This window comes from Amphiprion ocellaris, chromosome 2 (assembly GCF_022539595.1).
Source record: "Amphiprion ocellaris isolate individual 3 ecotype Okinawa chromosome 2, ASM2253959v1, whole genome shotgun sequence".
NCBI lineage: Eukaryota > Metazoa > Chordata > Actinopteri > Pomacentridae > Amphiprion > Amphiprion ocellaris.
The window spans coordinates 33,017,487-33,036,069 of record NC_072767.1 but is presented as its reverse complement, the minus strand read 5'-3'; the positions used below and the strand labels follow the sequence as shown (position 1 = coordinate 33,036,069).

The 18,583-nt window shown below is 39.3% G+C and overlaps 1 protein-coding gene across 6 annotated transcripts; it reads right to left on the bottom strand.

Moving 5' to 3' along the window:
• Positions 1–329: 329 nt before the first annotated feature.
• On the bottom strand, positions 330–10,199 carry cnga3a (cyclic nucleotide gated channel subunit alpha 3a). Of its 6 annotated transcripts, none has more exons than XM_023289100.3 (9): positions 9,969–10,199; positions 7,987–8,111; positions 7,224–7,313; positions 5,126–5,299; positions 4,390–4,449; positions 3,655–3,849; positions 3,427–3,528; positions 2,288–2,394; positions 330–2,186 (listed from the first exon to the last, which is right to left on the bottom strand). In XM_023289100.3, exons 2-9 carry the CDS (start codon positions 8,085–8,087, stop codon positions 790–792), a joined length of 2,226 nt encoding a protein of 741 aa, XP_023144868.2. In that variant the 5' UTR covers positions 8,088–8,111; positions 9,969–10,199; the 3' UTR covers positions 330–789. The 6 variants fall into 6 exon arrangements, with proteins under 6 accessions (XP_023144868.2, XP_054875438.1, XP_035812620.2 ...); XM_055019463.1 differs by having other exon boundaries at positions 4,390–4,440; XM_035956727.2 differs by having other exon boundaries at positions 5,126–5,254; positions 9,969–10,197.
• Positions 10,200–18,583: the final 8,384 nt, after the last annotated feature.

Genomic DNA, 18,583 nt, shown 5'->3' with positions numbered 1-18,583 from the left:
CTAATGGCAGTTTTTCTGACACATATAGTGATTTGATGTACTTTTCTAAAGTCATCAGCGTCAGCATCAAGTGTTCTCTGTGTAATGAAAGACTACCAGGTAAGATACCATTAAATGCGTTATTGTCGGCAGTTTTGCAGATAAATGTAAATCTACAGCTGTTTACAAGAGCATAATACGGCAAAATTGTGTTCAAAGTTTGTTTCTGCCGCCCTCAAGTGGCCAAAAAAATAGGTTATGGCAGGTACAATAACCTAAAATTACTGCAATTCTCAGCGTATCTCAACTAACAGGATTCTTTACATCCATCCACAACATGACAATTTAGACAAGATTTTAATCTTTATTTTACATAGAAGATTTACGACTGATAATGTATGCTGACAGTAACTTAGAAACAGGACTGGCATTTTAGCTTATTATTTACAGTCTTATACATTATCAAATGGGAAATACAGTTGTATTTTTGTGTATGAATTGTACTCAATAGTTCACAGACAGTATTATATTTCTCTGTGAAATTGCCAATACTGATCAGGAAAAAAATAACCATTATTCTAAGGCTAGAAAAAGCCATTTTTTGCATACATACATACTCAAGTAGTTTTATGACAACATGAAATTAGCTGTCAGTCAGAGCATACACACAAATAAACATATTATTCATATACTGTACACAATTTGACACATTATGATGATAATAAACATGATGTATAAATAGATATAAACATGGGCCTTTAAAAAGTTTAATTCTTTTTTTTCCTGTAGAGTTCTCGGGTGTCTGTCATATTACTGAACTTTTTTGTCCTTGTCGGCCATCACCTCAGTGAGGTCCTCGGGCCGAAGGGATTTCACTTTGGCCTCCATGTTGGTCACTCTCTGCTTCATCCTCGTCTGGTTGGAGGTGAACTCCGCCATCAGCTGGGCGAATTTAACCTGCATGGTGTCCAGGTTGCTCTGCAGTTTGACGATCTTCTCCTCCATGTCTTTGGGGTCGGCGCCGGCATTTGCAATGGCCTCGTCAATCAGGTTGTCTTTCATCAGGATGGCTTTGCCCTTCTCCTCCAGAGCCTTCTTTGCCTCAGGATATTCAGTAAGAGCTTCCATCAAGTCGTCTTTGGACAGCGCAAAGAGATCGGAGTAACCAACGCTTCTGATGTTGGCCGTTCTTCTGTTACCAGCTTTACTGCCCTTGATACCTAAGATACTGATTTCCCCAAAGTATGCGCCGTCACTGAGCACCACAAATTGAGTGACACCATCATCGGCCACCACCGCTAACTTCCCCTCCTTGATGATGTACATCTCTCTGCCGATATCCCCCTTCTTACAGATGTAATCTCCAGGGCTGAACACTTGTGGCTGCAGCTTGAGCACCAATTCAATCAACAGACCGGCTTCACAATCCTGGAAAATTCGCACTTTCTTCAGTGTATCCAAGTGGACGTTGATGGCAATCTCTGCCTTGAGCTTGTCTGGGAGGTTTTTCAAAACTTCCTTCTCATCGCAGGTCTTCTTCTCTGTCCACAGGTAGTCAAACCACTTGATGACCCTGGCCTCCAGGTCTTTGGTGACCTTTCGAAACTGCATGTACTGCTTTATGGAATCAATTTTTGCTTGGAACTCAGCACGGGAGGCATTCATGTTGGAGATCATGGCACCGACATTACCGACGATACTCGCAAAAATCAACACACCAGTAAGGAAGTCGGCAATGACAAAGAGGAATTCAACATCTCTGACTGGTGGAGGGGTCTCTCCGATGGTGGTGAGGGTCAGTGTAGACCAGTATAGGGAGTAGATGTACTTTCTCGCCAAGCGGCCATGCTCTGGGTGGCTGATATTGGGGTATACCCAAGTGTCCGACCCAAAACCAATGGTTTTTGAAATGGCAAAGAACAGACAAGCATTCCAGTGGATAATGACAAGGATATAAAGTACGAGATTGCTGATACGAAACATGTTTGGGAAGCTGGTTCTGGTTTCAGTCCGCTCAAAGAACTCAAAAAGCCTCGAAATCTTGCACAGACGGTTGAATCTGAACTCTGGATTGTTGTATCCATATTTCAGGAACAAAAGATCAGTGGGTATCATTGAAATGATATCATACTTGAACTGAGATGTTGTTCTGTATTTCTCTCTCAATTTTTTGGACTCTTTTACCAGCAGACCTTGTTCCAGGTAACCTGAAGGACAAACATGAAATCAGAAGCCAAATCTCAAACTAAAATGGACACAAAATGATGTACAGACAAATTCTTTTCTAAAACATTTTCAAGAATCCAACCTGTTCTTGACCTGACAAATGTGTCAGCATAGTAGATGGCATCTGAGGTATAGTCCAGGACTAACCAGAGTTTTGTATACGAGTCCTGTAGTTCATTAAAACAGGCCCTAGAAGATAGGAAGGAAAAATCTGTCAGTGCCTTTCTAGGTGATTATCAAAATGTAAGTTTACCTCCAGCTCTGAGCCCAGTTCCGTCCACTTATGGCAACATTAAACATTTTGTAGGTGTGTAGAATTCTGTTCAGAATTAACAATACAACCAATACTAACAAAACTGTGACTTGTCAGTATTTTTACTCCAGATAACTATAATTTCATTCTGAATAGCCAAAGCAATAGTTAGAGACATCTATAATTTAGTTTTGACTAGTCATATATTGATCCAGCAAAGCATTTGAACAGTGTTAACGGAGGCAATGGCAGCTGCTGTGGTAACTAATACTGCTAGAAAATGCAGTGAAATGGAAAGAGATTAATAGCAAGGAATATGTACAAAACGTGATCTTCGTACATTTAAGACTTGCAGTCCAAATTACCCAGAACCTCAGACTCAGACTGCTCTGACATGGTGGTAAAGCTGCTTGTCATATGTGGTTACAGTGTCATAGTAAGCTTGAAAAGCATTTTGCCTCCAACTTTTTGTAGCTTCTGACATGACAACAGATATCTACAGTGTCATTCTCTCCAGTCGAACTCTAATTCAGGATATCTGTAATTGCATTTTGACTAGTCAGAATTCTAGTGTAAGATATCTTAAAGACTCTGACTGGTTCGTACTTAATTTAAGATATTGAAAAGGGACAATGAAGATACCTTGAGTTGAGGCGAGTTAAAGATATCTTGGACTAGAATTATGACTGATCAGAGTTAAACTACACATATTTGAAAGTGGAATTACAACTAGTCCTATATCAGTTGCAAATATACGCAATGTACATTGCAGATATCTGCAGTTAAATTGCAGATATCTACAATGAGAAGCCTCATACACAAGTGGGAAACGTAATGTATCTGTTCAAGGAAGAATGTCATTAAGGATCTAGTAAGTATAATCAGTGGTAACACTAGCATTTTTGTGGTTAGTTTACAGCACAAAAACCAGTGTGCATTACAGCTTTAATAGGTGATCTGGTCATTACCTTGTTACAATCATCATCAGGTTATAAAAGACTGGGCCTGCGATGACAGACAGCCATTTGTAGTACTGGTCTGCGGCTGGATCCATAATCCAGATTTCTTTCCTGGAAACAACTTAAAGTTAATATTGCTGCAAGGTTTTTGTTAATTTTACACAAATAGAAAAGAGAGAGACCCTTTCTTTATTTCTGTAGCTGTAATACACTTAGTGCACCTAATGTGGTACTTACGGGGGTTCCTCTTTCTTTTTATCATCTTTCTTATCATCTTTCTTATCATCTTTCTTCTCATCTTTTTTCTCATCCTTCTTCTCATCCTTCTTTTCCTCTTCCTTCTTGTCCCCATCCTTCTTCTCATCCTCATTCTTCTTTTCGTCTTTTTTCTCCTCCTCCTTTTTGTCATCTTTTTTAATCTCCTCTTTTTTGCTACGGATCACAAGTTTAGTTTTTTTTTATATAGTTGTGGATAAAGGCTGGAGGTGGTCTCTGAGGGACTGTCTGAGGGACTGTCTGAGGTGCTAACAGACTACATGAAGGGCTTCTACTTTGGGAATATTTGAAACTCAAGGCTTTGTTGGAAGATCTGGTGCAGGTCATACGCTTGTCCAGCAGATGGCATCATACTACAGGTAAGTTACTCTCAGTTTACCTTTTAAGAATGCCAGTTAAACTCCACAATATGTTTTTACAGTTTCCATCTGAAGATTTATTCAGTACAACCCACATCAATACTTGCAACAAAAAACCTTCAAGAGAATAAAGGGACAGTTTTTTTTTCTATTACAGGAGGAAACACAGGATGAAGATGAGGGAGTAGGACAACATGGTTTCAAGGTTGTTTTACTGCTACTAGCTATGCTATTCACAGCATTAGCTGCAAGAAAAGATGCTAGAATAGTGTCCACAATGATAGACGACTACTACTTCTAAAAAAAAATGTTTTCTGACAGATATGCTCACACTTACTCGTCTGTGTTGTTGCAGTTATTCATGTTGTAAGTAGCTAGAGGCCACTTACTGGCAAGACTTTGGAAAGAAAAAGGAAACATTTTTTCATCGTGAACCCTCAGAGAATTCTCATCCATCTCTTCTGACATGTTAAATGTCACAGAATATGTTAGTCCATTTTTAAATTCAACATTTTTCTCTTCTTAAAAAATAATATTTTGGTGACATATGTTAAACTTGGGAGTTTGCAAAAATTCATATGAATGCTTTTGATTTGGGGTGCAAGGAAACCCACATTTGGTTCTTAGTGCCTCAGCAGAGTGATATTATTTGTTGGCTTATACACTTTACAGCCAATAAAGAAAATTAGAAGTTGCAGGCACATAAATTAAGAAACTTCAATAAGAATGATAATGAAAACATCAAAAAGACAAATAATTAGCGCAAAAGATTGTAGTTCTGGTCTAATTTATCTTTCCCCTGATCTAACAGTAGGTGTCTGGGAACCAACAGGAGATATGTCACACTACTGAATGTATAGAGGCTAACTTTCATTGTGTTGTGACTTGGCTTTCTAGGTCTTTTCAGCCCTGTTTGATGCCTTAAAGCTGACAGGATGTGGTTCATACTCTTATAGTTCATGTTTATTGTCCAGTTTAGTGGGTTTGTTGGAATTTGTTCACACAGAAGAAGCCCCACAGTTGCTCTGACTCCAGAAATCTCGTTAACATACTGACCACTGGCAGCTGCTTACTTTCTCTTGCGGAGTGTGTCGTCAGGGCCCACAGACTGGGCGTTACTCTCTCGACAGGACATGTCTTTGAGCTCAGGGCCTCTGAAGCGCTCGAGGAAAGAGTCGTGCCGTTCTTCTTCGGGGTTCATTCTGTGAGACGCCCAAGTTCGCAGCATGAAGAAGAAGTAAGACAACCTAGAGGGTCAGCGGAGGTAAGAACAGCACAAAGTAACACCCGTCTAGGCTAGAAATGGACTACTAGTCATGTCAACTGCACATGTAAATACCAGCAGAGGAGTTCAGACTATACACTTAAGTACATGTAAAGAGGATTGTCACCAAAATGTACTTAAAGCATGAAAAGTGTACATTCTGCAGAAACAGATACATAAACTTACATTGTTAGATACTGATGCTTATAGCTAATTAAGAGTTTATCTATCTGTGATTCTCAACCTAGGGGTTGTATCACCTCAAAGAGTCAGAAGATGAACTAGAGGGTAGTGGGAGAAGTTTTATGAGAGGAAATAAACACATTTGTAATTGCATTTTTTGCAAAGGGGTTACCATACACTGTATATAAAAGATGGATGTAGTCAAAATGACATCACTTGTTGGTTTATGAATTGTTTTGAAGCCTCAAGTCTGGAAACAGGTCGTCACCATCTTGGTCTTTTGGAATCCAACATAGTGAGCAAGGAGTGGTTCTAACAGAGAACTTGATGCCACACATGCACCATTATGGCACTGATCTGTCAATCACAATGTTGCCCCGCCCTAATAAAAATCCCTGTTTATTTTACTCTAAATAGGACCAATTTACAAAATGAACATCATGCTGTATTCAAAAAGTCTTGAAACTAGCCATCAAGACCATATGCTAATTTGGAAAATGTTTACTGAATCAAGAAGTCAAGCAAAAAATAGGTTCATTTTCTCTCAAACTTTTATACAGTCTGACTTCTTTTTGGAACCAGAGGAGTCACCCCCTGCTGGCTGTTGGAGAGGATGCATGTTTACGGCACTTCAAGGTAATGTCCATCTTTTAGATACAGCATGTGATTAATGTACAAGCAAACACAGGTTCTACTTGGTTTAGACAGTTTAACTATTAGTGGCTGTCGATTTAGAAACCAGAACAGCTCAGAGGGTCACAACATAAGTCTGAGGGCTCATGAGATGATTTGTATCAGAGGAAACGGGAGAAAATAAATCTGTATTTGCATTTTTGAAAAGGAGTTGCAATGCAAAAAGGTTGACAACCACTGGTATATTTTTAATAGTAACTAATGTAACTAGTTAAGGAGGAGGCACTCAGAAAATACATTAAATCAGTAAATCAGTGATGGAGCCAATCAGTTTCAGTAGGGGTGGCTTTTTTATTATTATTTTTTCCCAGCAAGTTGCTGTTGACCAAATAGTGATTTCTTTGGTCACTCTTATTACTCTTAGTTACTTTTATTCTTAGCTTCTGCAACTAAGACTGCCATGCAAAAGTACACGAGAACTCATATACAGTATAATAAACTTTTTATTTAACCCTCAATTGAATAAAAAAACTGCAACAATTGCTAAAGTTATATTTTTTTTAATTAATGTTCATAGGATACTTACAATTAAAATAACATAAGTGTTTATGATACTCCCATGTCTTTAAGAGTCAGTAGAACAGCTTCAATTAAAATTGACAGCTAAACCTGAATCAAGCACTCTTTAACTAATAAAAACATGTATAGATTATTTGTTTTCCTATAAAAATAGATACATTATAGACTGACTACACTTTCCAATGAATGTAAAATCTTTGAAATGCAACAAGATCAGTGTAAACATTGTCTGGTTGGTCAGAAGTACCTGGTTGCATGTAGGGTCGTAGAGCCGTTAAAATACATCTGTTTGAGAACAACAACAAGATATGATTCTGCAAAAAGTTCTGCCAGAAAATCAGCAGATACTGGATTAACTCCAGTTCTATAAGTCCTTGCGAGGCCCTCTAACAGGCTTCACTACTGGTTGTGTGAAGATTTTGGTCACCTCAGGCCACCCTCAGCTCCACTCCTGGGGTAAACACCTACCAAGAACTTACTACTACTAAGGAAGTATAACTACTGAAGTTTACCTGGCCATCGCCCCAGCACCTGTAAATGAATCTCTGTGCGGCCCTGAAGACAGAGCTCTCTCAGAGTTGCCTTCACAAATAGAGTGTGCCCTGGAAGACAGCAGGTGAGGAATAATGTTATTGACAAGATCAAGCAATGAACTTCCACACGATTAATTTCAGTCTGTCAGTCGTGCACAAAACATCAGCATGACAAAAAAAACCCTCTGATGAAAATCATTTCTTTTTTTACCTTGTTACCATGTCCATACAATGTTTTTCATATGGCAGAAGACACATCATGAGTGAAATAAGCTGTTAACAACACGGTTGAACATTTCTACCCTGTAAATGCAGGGAACTGATGGAGTTTTATACGTAACAAACCAAAGGAACTGTTTGTCAGCTTGCTGGATGTGGTTTTTCTGTATCATTATTCTTCTTTAGAATCTGTTTCCATTCCCAACATCTATAGCTGAATCGCTCCAATATCATCCCGTTGTGTAGCGTAATGTAGTTTTATAGTGTTTCAGCAGAGTTGTAAGAGAGCTGGTGTGCTTGAGCTGTAGCAAGCAAAGAGAAGTGGGTGTAGAGTTACATCTAAACCATTCTAAGACCGCAACAGATTATTTTCATGGAACACATTTCCAAATTCGTAAGTTTGATATACAGAGATGAGTTTTTAGGGATTTACCCAACAACCAGAGAGGGACTTTGAAGCACGTAGTCAACAATGCAATGATGTGGGAGAAAAATCTCTCGACTAATGATGGAAATATCGAACCTGCTGTCCCCATTTTCAATGACAGCGAGCTCATCGTCTGACGTGTTAGTGGACAGTCGCTGTCTGGCCGAAAACGATTTTTCACTGCCGACTTTCGCCATCTTGTCGTGTCTGGCTCTGCCGGCCTGCAGCACACAGAAACAAACATCATCGTGTCAGCCTGAAATCAACACGACAAGTGACTCATGAGAGTTGTTGATGTGTTTACTGAACGCCGCTCTTCTCTGTCTGAGAGTGGCGCCTAAAAATATATCCTGATTACGTTCTTAAACACTAAACAGGATCAGTGCCCTTTCTCTGTGAACCATCAGCTGGCTTTTAAAATAACTAAGCTTTGGCTTACAGGTGGACTGTGGTTGTACGTTCTGTGGTGGATGCAGCAAGTTAAGTCTATTAGGGCACCACTTAAAGAACAAGTAGAAAGGTACAAGGCTGCGAGCAGTGACAGCATGGACAAACAGCCTGGTCTGCTGCAGCAAGCGCATTTTAAAAAGTCTGTTTTACATTTTCATCTGAAGCTTATGGAATTTGGGCTTTTCAGAACATTTACATCCAATGAAGATTATTTAATTGTAACATGGAAAGTGAGGTTTAATTAATTTTTTAGCTTGAAATGATATATTATGTAAGTATATACATATATATATATATATGTGTGTGTATGTATTGTGTATGGTGAATAATGACTCCCTGATCTCTGGTCAACACCGATGGTTGTAACACGTGCACTCATGTAGATTAGTGCTAATACCAGGGAGTTAAGCAGCAACCCCCACTAAATTAAATCACACTGAGAGAATTGCCAAGAAGCTGAGTGCTTGAAGGATGACGACAGGTAAAGGCAGCAGTGTGTCTGTGCATTAAATGTGCAGTTACATCATCATCCAACAACCACGCAGCACTTTTGCTGATCTGGACGATGCATATTTCTGAGCAAAGGCTACTAGAAATTATTATATTGATGCAAGGTGTAGGTCTGAGTTTTAATCTATGTTGTTTTGCTTTTAAGCATAATAGTCACAACTGAAATCTTCACACCACAACTGCAGCTGGTCAAAAAATACTCCAATTACTGCACTGTGTGGTTTAATTAGACCAAAATTATTTTAAAATATATTTATGACTATGCTCAATTTAGAATAAACATTGCATAAAGCCAGCTAAATTTAAGGCCCATACCTCAATGCTGCTTTACACACACAAGTAACCATTAAAATAGTATAAGTATTACATATTAAATCGAAAAATCTCTAGAATTAAGTATTGGTTTAAACCTATGAATTGTGGTGAATGTGGCTGCTCGTGTAACGGTGATAAAATACGTACAAATACATGAATTCTCACGTTACAAGTCCTAGCACTTGTCCTTTAGTTGATATTTATGCAGTTGTACAAGTAATCATATACATTGCTTTTTAGTGGCACTGAAGATACATAATTCTAAACAGTAGTAAAGATAAAGTACAAGATATATGCACATACTAACATGTGATATTTGAATATGCTGCTCATATTTCCTGACCAAATTACACAATGTCTTTTTAAAGTTTCAGTTTATTCTGTTCTGTTCCTGGAATGATATGTTCTTCACAGTCAAGGCTGGTTCTAAGGCTTGAGATTTGAGGTAAGATTGTGCTTTCATTAAGAGATCTTTGATATACATACATACATACATATATAGAAATCCAAAGTAAACATATAAATTGAAGATGATATTGAATGCTAGTTGTACACGCAGACCAGTAAGACCAGTAATAATTATGCTTTAATTATATACATTACATTATCATGCATCTACATTATACTGATAACACAAGGGTTGTTTTTGTGCATTACACTTGTTGTAACTGTACATTTCTATTGATTTATGTAGATAGATCAAAAATAAATCAAGGTCATTATAAACTGTGCTTATTCTGTTTATTTCATCATGAACTGGATGTGAAATCCAAACTATGTGTGAATATCAGTCTGTAACTCACCTGTTGGAAGCCTCTTCACACTGAGCCGATCAGAGCAGCGCTTCTCCTCTGATTCCTTCGGTTTAATCCCATTTTCTGACACAGGAATGTAACGTGTTCTGATAGATTTTTCGTTCCTGTATTCCGGGGAAATATTCCCGATCGTTTAGTCCCAGAACACAGTCACCAAAAACATCGATGCCGGCTGTCCATGATTGGCAGCAGAGACTCTGCAGCGTGAAGACGGAGGACAGAGGACAGATCAGAGGAGGAGGAGGAGGAGGAGTCCTGACCGCTGACCTGAGAACAGCCCACAAGCACTGATCATTAAAACCTGCTGGAACCTGAGACACACATGACCATACAACATATATGGAATGCATTAGTACACTGTAAAAATAAATAAATAAATAAAAAAAACTGCAAAATAGCAATAAAATGACAGGTAGACTGAATTTACCTGTTAAATAATAAAAACATCTAAATAGTTTTCTAAGTTTTAATAAAATTTGATAGCAATATTACAATAAGACCTATAACATTATAGGTAGTTTCATAGTTGTAACACAGGTAAATATACTTTAGTTAGCATTATATATATTTGAAATTGAGGGAACGGACTGTGTTTTAGTTATGGAAAATTCTCTTTTTTTAAAATGAGATGACTAATTTGCATTATTTTACAGTAGTTTTTGGTGCACCAGATGTAGGGATTATACTGTTTTTTCTCTTCTTTTCTTTTCTTTTTGTTTTTGCTTTGTTTTTTGGGGGGAAAGTATAGCTACTTCTTCACTATATCTTAGAAGCATTGGTGGACAGAAAATATTTAGATAAGTAACCTAAAATTACCACACAAAACAGTAGGAGTTTATCTGCAAATTCCACCGACGACATCAATAGTTAAAGTAATGTCTACATTTTACTAAAGTACCTCCAAAGGGTCGCAGGAGAAATCTGTTCTGATCGTCTTCAACTTGGACTTTTTACTGATCTTTGCTTCTTTTTTTTAAGGCTCTCTCTGGAAAACTCATCTCAGTGTGTCATACAGATGTTTTTTTGAAGTTTCTTTTCCATGAAAACAATTCCTTTCTGCCTTAGAAGTGTTTAGATGTAGCTGTACACTCTTACTTCATCTAGAATGTGCAGATGAATGTTCTGCCTCTTTCTCTATCCACCCCTCCCAGTCAGTCCCTCCAGGATTTCGCGGGTGTTTTTTGAGATTGTTGCGGCTGAAAATGCCTGAATTCGCGGCAACTTTTCTAAAAAATTGTGATGTAAGTTGTGATGTTTTAAGTTTATTTGTTGCGATGAAATTGTGGGAGACAGTGAATTGCTAAAAAGTTGAATTTTTTTTTTAGCTTTTAGAACATGTTTCAGCAGTATTTTTTGTTGGTAAATGACAGACATTAGAATAGGACATGTCTGCATGTTCAAACAAAAAAAAAGTGAATTGAGTGATGTACGTGCATTATGTTTGTGCTGGGGACTGCTATGATTGGTGGAACTCATGGGAGGCGGGCCAAAGTTGCGGAAAAGTTGGGTGATTGGACAAAATTGCAGGGTCGCGCAGAATTCGCGGAGATTGGTTTAATTCGCATGAATTTGCGGATCGGAGCATTGCAAATTCCTAGAGGGACTGTCAAGCACACCAGCTCACCTATTACTCTGCTCAAACACTGTAAGCTGAAAAGTTGCAATATTGGAGTAATTTCTTTGGACAAGTAAGAACCAGAAACCAATCCTGAAGAAGAAGAATGATACAGAAAGTCCCACTCTGCAAGCTAACAGGATTACTTCCTTACGTTTGTTATCTATGAGCCCAGAAAATCGAAGTCTGTGTTTTTTTAGTATTATGATCATCAGTAGTTTCAAGGTGGAAATGCTCAGCCATGGTGATGTCTGCTTATTTCTCTTGTGATATGTCCAGTATATAAAAGCACCATATGAATGGGTTAAAAAAACAAACAAAAAAAAAATCTATGTAACATCCAGAAAATCTTTGTTGCTAATGACACCAGTGGGTGTTAAATGAACTGCAATCAGCATCCTGTTGCTTGTGCTGTCGCTCTATTGGTGCAAGCAAGTATCCTTGGCACTGGCCAAAACAGTGACATGACACACACGAAACTGAACAAGCATCGTCTTGATAGATGTGATTACTAAGACTACATTGTTATTATAGTTTGACTATATATTTGACTGTCCAGTGCTGGCACATCACAAAAACAAAGTGTGGAGATACAGTTGTTTTGGCTACCTTCGTTTCTCTTTTGCTAATGTTTTACCTCGTGCCTTTTGTCCATCCCTAATTTGAATTCCCGCCCAATGTTGACCCTAATTTCCAGTGAGGTTTTTCGCTTCCCATGTAGCCATACAGGCGTCAATGGTTTTGTTTTTTTCTGTGTTTATGCAGAGTTTGTGTTGGAGTCAGTGTTGTGCTGGAGGCTGTTCAACTGATAGTAGCAGGCTCTATTTCTAAGCTAACAGTAGAGTTTCACACTGCTGGTGCTGAGGATCAAACATCGTCACATCTTCTGAATTTTCACAGTAAACCCGCCCCAAGTCTTTTCCAAAGAAATCAGTCCACAGGGGAAAGTCTTATTTATTAAGTTACGATCTGTTCACAGTTTGCTAATAAAAAAGTGATTAATTCATGTAAATCGCTTCACATTTACAGGAAAGATTAGAGAGGAAATAAGTAATGTTAGTGTTCTAAATATTAGTTTGGTTAAGTTTTTGCTTTTTAACCGTACTGAAGTCTTTGATCATACAAAAACATTATTCCCAAAAGAGAACTTGCCAGCACCCTGCCTCAAACAGACAACTTTGTCAATGATACTAACTCTGAATAATCAACCTTTCTCTCTTCTACCCACCCACCCTAATACAACAAGCTACAACTGGCCCCATGGATCAAAGGTTATTGGACGGTCTTTGTTAAGAAAAATTGTGTTTAAAAATGTCGGAAACAGCAGACAAACAGTGGTCCAGTGTTTTGTTGGCCTGTCCATCCACCCCAACCTCCTTCCCATGCAGACTTCGTGGTTTTCTTTGTCTCTTTGCTGCCTCCTCTGCTAATGTTGTAATTAATATGAACAGGGACCCCAATCTTCAAATGCATTGAAGAGTCCCAACTAGACACAACTTTTTTTGTGAGGGAACTGTCAGGGCTCCCTCCTCAGTCCCAGCTTCAGCCCCCACCTGACCTCCCTCATCCTCCACCTGACCTCCCTCATCCTCCCTCATCCTCCCTCTCCCCCTCCTCCCTCCTATTCCTCTCTCCACCTTCCTGCTCTGTCCAGCTGCTGTTCATCACCAATCACTCATCAACAGAACTCCTGGCAGCTGCGGTGCAGCACACCTGATGATCATCTCCACCATAAAAGCTGGCTGCACACTCCACACCCTGCCAGATAGTAAATTCTGCTCATGCAGTCAGTTGTCTAGTCTTGCACCTTTACTGAGATTTTTCTATTGAAAAGCCTTGCCTCGTCTAACCCTGTTTTTCTTGTTTAGCTCCGCTGACCCAGCTGCCTGGTTCCACCTGCTCTGCCCCTCCATCTCCTGCACTCCGGATCCAGCCCTGACCAGACCTTCCCCCTCCCTCCCTCACCTTGGACCTGCTGCCTGCTCCTGGATCTCCTACTCATCGTGGAGGGTCTCTACCTGCCGTGTGCCCCCCTCAGCTCTGGAAAACACCCCGCCTGTTGCCCCCCTGGAATGAGGCCCTCCTGCCCGCTCTCTGACGCCGACCCACCCCATGGAGAACGCCAACCGGGCCGCCGGTTCCTGGTACAATCACCCCCCCAACCTCCCCTTTAGTTCAGTATTTCCAGCCACCAGGTTCCCCACCCCGTCCAGCACTCCCCTTTGTTTTTGTTAATAAAATCCACCTTCGTTCTTGCCTCAGTCCCTCGTCTGTGTGCTCTCTGCTCGGGTTCACCCCCACACTGTGACAGGAACAACTGATTTAAAAGCATTTTATTTTCTGAACTTTATGTTTTAAGCTATAAATATAGTTTCTTGTATGTTGAACAGACTCCTGAATGTGAGTGGTCATATTACCTGGACGTCAGTGACTTGATGACCAATGCTTTGTGTAATTAGAGACAGAAGCATCATTAGGCTCATCGTCCCACCTCTGCACATCGTGTCGCCGCCCCACACATCACCCACAGGCATAAGGTTAAAAAAGAAATCCTTTGGCAATATACAGAGCTGCACTGCTAATCCCAGCTTAGACTTGAGTACCTATTTCAGCCAGCTAATGCCCCCTCGCTTAAAGCAGTAGAACATTTTTCCTTTTATATCAATATTAAACTAAATCCGTGCACCAGACACCTGCTGATTGATATTTTAAATGTGATTAATGTGTCCAATGTGGACTATTTTATCGCATGGTTTCTGACTGCCTGTATCTATATACATATTTAAATAATTATCAAACTGAAAATTGTCTTCTGTAATTTATATGTGAATACTAGAGGTGAAGAAGCAGTTAGTGTTTGTTTTGTTGTGTATGTACTGTCATCACAAAGTGAAAGGAATTAACTGTGACTTTAGGATTGTTCTCACTGAGAGGGGCTTTAGGGCAATCCAGATACAGGCAAGGGGCTTATAGTGTAAATAAAGAGCCTTTGGACACTGAGATTATTACTCTAACACATGATACACAGCATATGCAGTAGGTGTTTATTTACAGTGTAATATTACAATAAAATGCTGTTTTTGTAAAAGGCTCCCCTTCTACGAACCTCATTAGGTTTAGCGTCCAGGTGCATAGGGATCTATTGAAAGCGTCTTTACATCTCTGCCAGAAGGCACATGGTAATTACTGCATCCTTAAACCCTGCCTTTCCCAGAGTGTTGTCTCCTGCATGTTGGCCTGCCTGTGCATTTCCAAGTCAATCAGACTCCCCATTCATTGATAACCATCAGCCATGCAACAATGAGTTGAATCCAAACTGATGTGATGAGTCTGTAATCAGGTCTGGTTAGCAGCTGGCAGCATTGTCGCTCCGAGCTGGAAAGAAGTAGAAAAAACAGAAAGATGATCACATGTCCAACGTACAGCTCTGTTTGACTGTCTGCCTTGTTTTTACATGTTCAAGCCAAACACTGTGCAGCAGCTCCTTTGGTCTGTTGAATCCATATCAACTGAACTTCAATCAGCACCTCGCTTTTTCAAGTTCACAATACAGTTTTTACAATTATAAGTTTAGGTTTAATTTAGGTTAGTTAAGCTTTGTTATTAATAATGCCAACCATTTATCCATTCAACCTAAACTAGTATGTCCTACGCAGCTGTCCTGGTCACCAGTCTGTCACAGGGCTACATACAGAGACAAACAAGCACTCACACATTCACACCTACGGGCAATTTAGAATGATCAATTAACCTCAGCATATTTTTGGACTGTGGGAGGAAGCCGGAGTACCCGGAGAAAACCCACGCATGCACAGGGAGAACATGCAAACTCCATGCAGAAAGATCCCGGGAAAGCCGGGACGCGAACCAGGGACCTTCTCGCTGCAAGGCGAAAGTGCTAACCACTACACCACTGTGCAGCCTCATTTGAACACAGTTTTATTAAAATATAGCTAAGATTTTAAACTGCTTAGCAAATTTTTGGTTTGACCATTGCCATTAATTATTTTACCTATTGGACAATAGCATTTTTGTCCATTAGCTAAGTGTTTTACCATATACAGTATGTCCATTTACCGTTATCTTATTGTTAATTGTTTAGCCATCTCCAAGCTAACTACTTCACCATATTTATTCAATACTGTAGCTCATTTAACAAGATATCCACCAAGTGTGCCCATTTATTTAGCCTAAATATTAACGGTGTATTTATTAACGCACCACTTTACCTTGTTTATCATTACTTTAGCTAACTGTAACAGTTTTTTTAACCTAACCAATACCCTTTTCCTCAGCTATCCTGTTTGCATGCTAGCCAATCATTTTAACCATTTATTTTTCAGTAATTGTTTGAACTTAAGTGGCTCATTTTAACTGACTAATTTTTTGTTTATCCCTTACCATTAGTTATCATATTAGTTATTAGTTAGATTACCATACAATTAAAATACCATAATGAGTCCAAGTAACTTAGAATTAGTTACTTGTATTATCCATTATTTATCATCATATCTTTTTCAAAAAATCATTACTTCAACCATTTTCCCTTGTTTTCAATCCTTCTCAGGCTGTGGGTCTATGACAGGCTGGTAGTTTATGACAGTACATTCACGACAGACAAACATCGTGCTGATTTTTAATTCTATGTCATTATTTATTTTTCACCTACATACAAATTTTTGATTTATGTTTTAATTAGTTGAGCTACTCCACAGTCTTTCCACATCCTACAGCAACATAACCTACAGCGATATCTCAAGACATAAAGATGTCCTTTTGTTGGTTATGTTGGAGCTCGATCCCAATCTACCAGCAAAATAGACTATGTGTGAGATAGCTCCTGCGCCTTCGTTGAATGAAGCAATAGGAGAGGATAATTAGGTCTCACTATGAATGTTTATTTAGCAGAAGAATGACTATAACACAACTGAATTCTGGGTCCAGACTCCTTTCCCTAACAGCAATAGAGACACTGTCAGTTCATGAAGTCTGACTATGCCTGGCTTCACCCTGACCCAGACTTATATACTATTACAAAATCATGCAAGCTTTCTTGGTGTCTTCTCCCTCTGATTGGCTTCTTCTCTCATCTTGTGTCCGCTCATGCACGGCCCGGTTGTGTAGTCTTCAACATGAGATACTGTCCTTGCTGATCTCTGAAACACAAATGTTCACAGGGGCCCAGACACCCAGTGCTTTTCCACTACAGCATACTACTCTAAGTGACAGCCACTGTTATACGTATGTGGACTATTCTAAACTTCTATAATAAAGGCACACCAATTAATAAACAAAAGTTATATAAGGCACAATAATCCCACAATTAAATCCTCCAAAAATAAATGCACAGTGGATAAAGCTGAACAAATGCAAGAAATTAGACATGGATGAGGTTTGAGCAGGGCTGTTAATCTACAGAAGATGCAGAGCAGCATGAGGCAACAAGCCAAAGCTGCCCTCCAGGCGTGAGGCCAAAACGTGGTGTTGATCAGAGCACAGGTGAACAGTGTGAGTGGACAGCAGCAGAGGGTTTTTGTATGGGCTGAATTACTGAACAACACTGCACAATTAGCCTAATAATCACACTGAATTGCCATTTTGTATTCACATTGTTGGCATCAACATTCAGTCATTTGTGAATTGAACTATGGTGAACGACTCAGAGGTTTAGAGCTGCGGCAGGATAACAAGACTGTCTTAATACAAAGAAACAAGAGTCTGTACCCACGATAACAGCAATGTGAGGCTCAGCTTAAGCCCAGTGATGCTTACAGTTAAATGCTAACATGCTCACAGTGGCAGTGTTATACATGCTGATGATACGTGGGTTTATTGCCATGTCAGCACTGTGAAGAATGGTCTGGCTGCACCTCACTATGGTCTGGCCATGTGAGACTATGTTTATGGTCACCTGGCAGTTACAAGCATTTACTGTCCTTTGAGCTCTGCTTTGGTCTCCACTAACTCTCAACAGAAATATCTGACTGTTTGGCTGCTTTGGTTCTCCTGTTTTCACCAGATAGTTTAAAGCAAAGCTGTCAGCAATTTGGTGCTTTTGACTTTTAGAACAGCAGTTGGACACAGTGCTGATGATAGTGAACCAAAACATTAAAGGCTGAACAACAGAAAACCTTAACAATTTATGCTTTCCATGAAACCAGCTGCTGTGTTATGTAAAAAGTTAAAAGTCACATCCTTTCAGAATCATCCCACAGATCTCTGTCGATGTTTACGGGTTCAGTGCAGCAGATCTATGCATATATAATAGTATAAATAGCCTGTTATAGTATGAATGGACCTGCATGTGCATTCTCAGTTCAAAGTTCATATTGGTCATTGCACTGTGGAAATTCTAAACTGGATGTAAATATGCTAAAAAGCTCCATGGCACTGAATCAAACCGGGTTATAGTTCTCTGTGTTTTTCATGTTGAACGACATCTTTTCATACACATCGTCACATGATCCAGTGTCGAAATAAAAATATGAATTGTAGATGCTTTAATAGATAAAACTGATGTCTGTAGTTGTGGCACTTGGTCCGAGATAAAAAGCATTTATAAAAATAATTTCCTAAAACACCCCGGTACCGAAGTGTGAAGCAAACTTTACTCAGACAGGAGTGAGTAGTGCATCTGATGGCAGCTTGTGCTATGATGTGACGCAGTAGCTTCTGAACAACAATGGAACTCAATGGGAGAGCAGAGTGAGATATAACAGGCTGCGGGTACACATGCAATACTTGTTAGTGAGATAAATTATATAGATATATATTACGATATCACCTGATTTTTTTTAGATAAGTCATCTTGACAAACCTTAAGTGGGAATATTGTCTCTGTATATGAGTCTGGTTGATGGGTGTGAAATCAAACACATGACTGCATGTCGCTGTGCAGATGGTCACATTCTTTAAATGTCTTGAGAAATCCAGAGTGTTTGGATGTGTTTGTCTTGGTGAAATTGCTGTGATTAGAGTCAGAGCATCA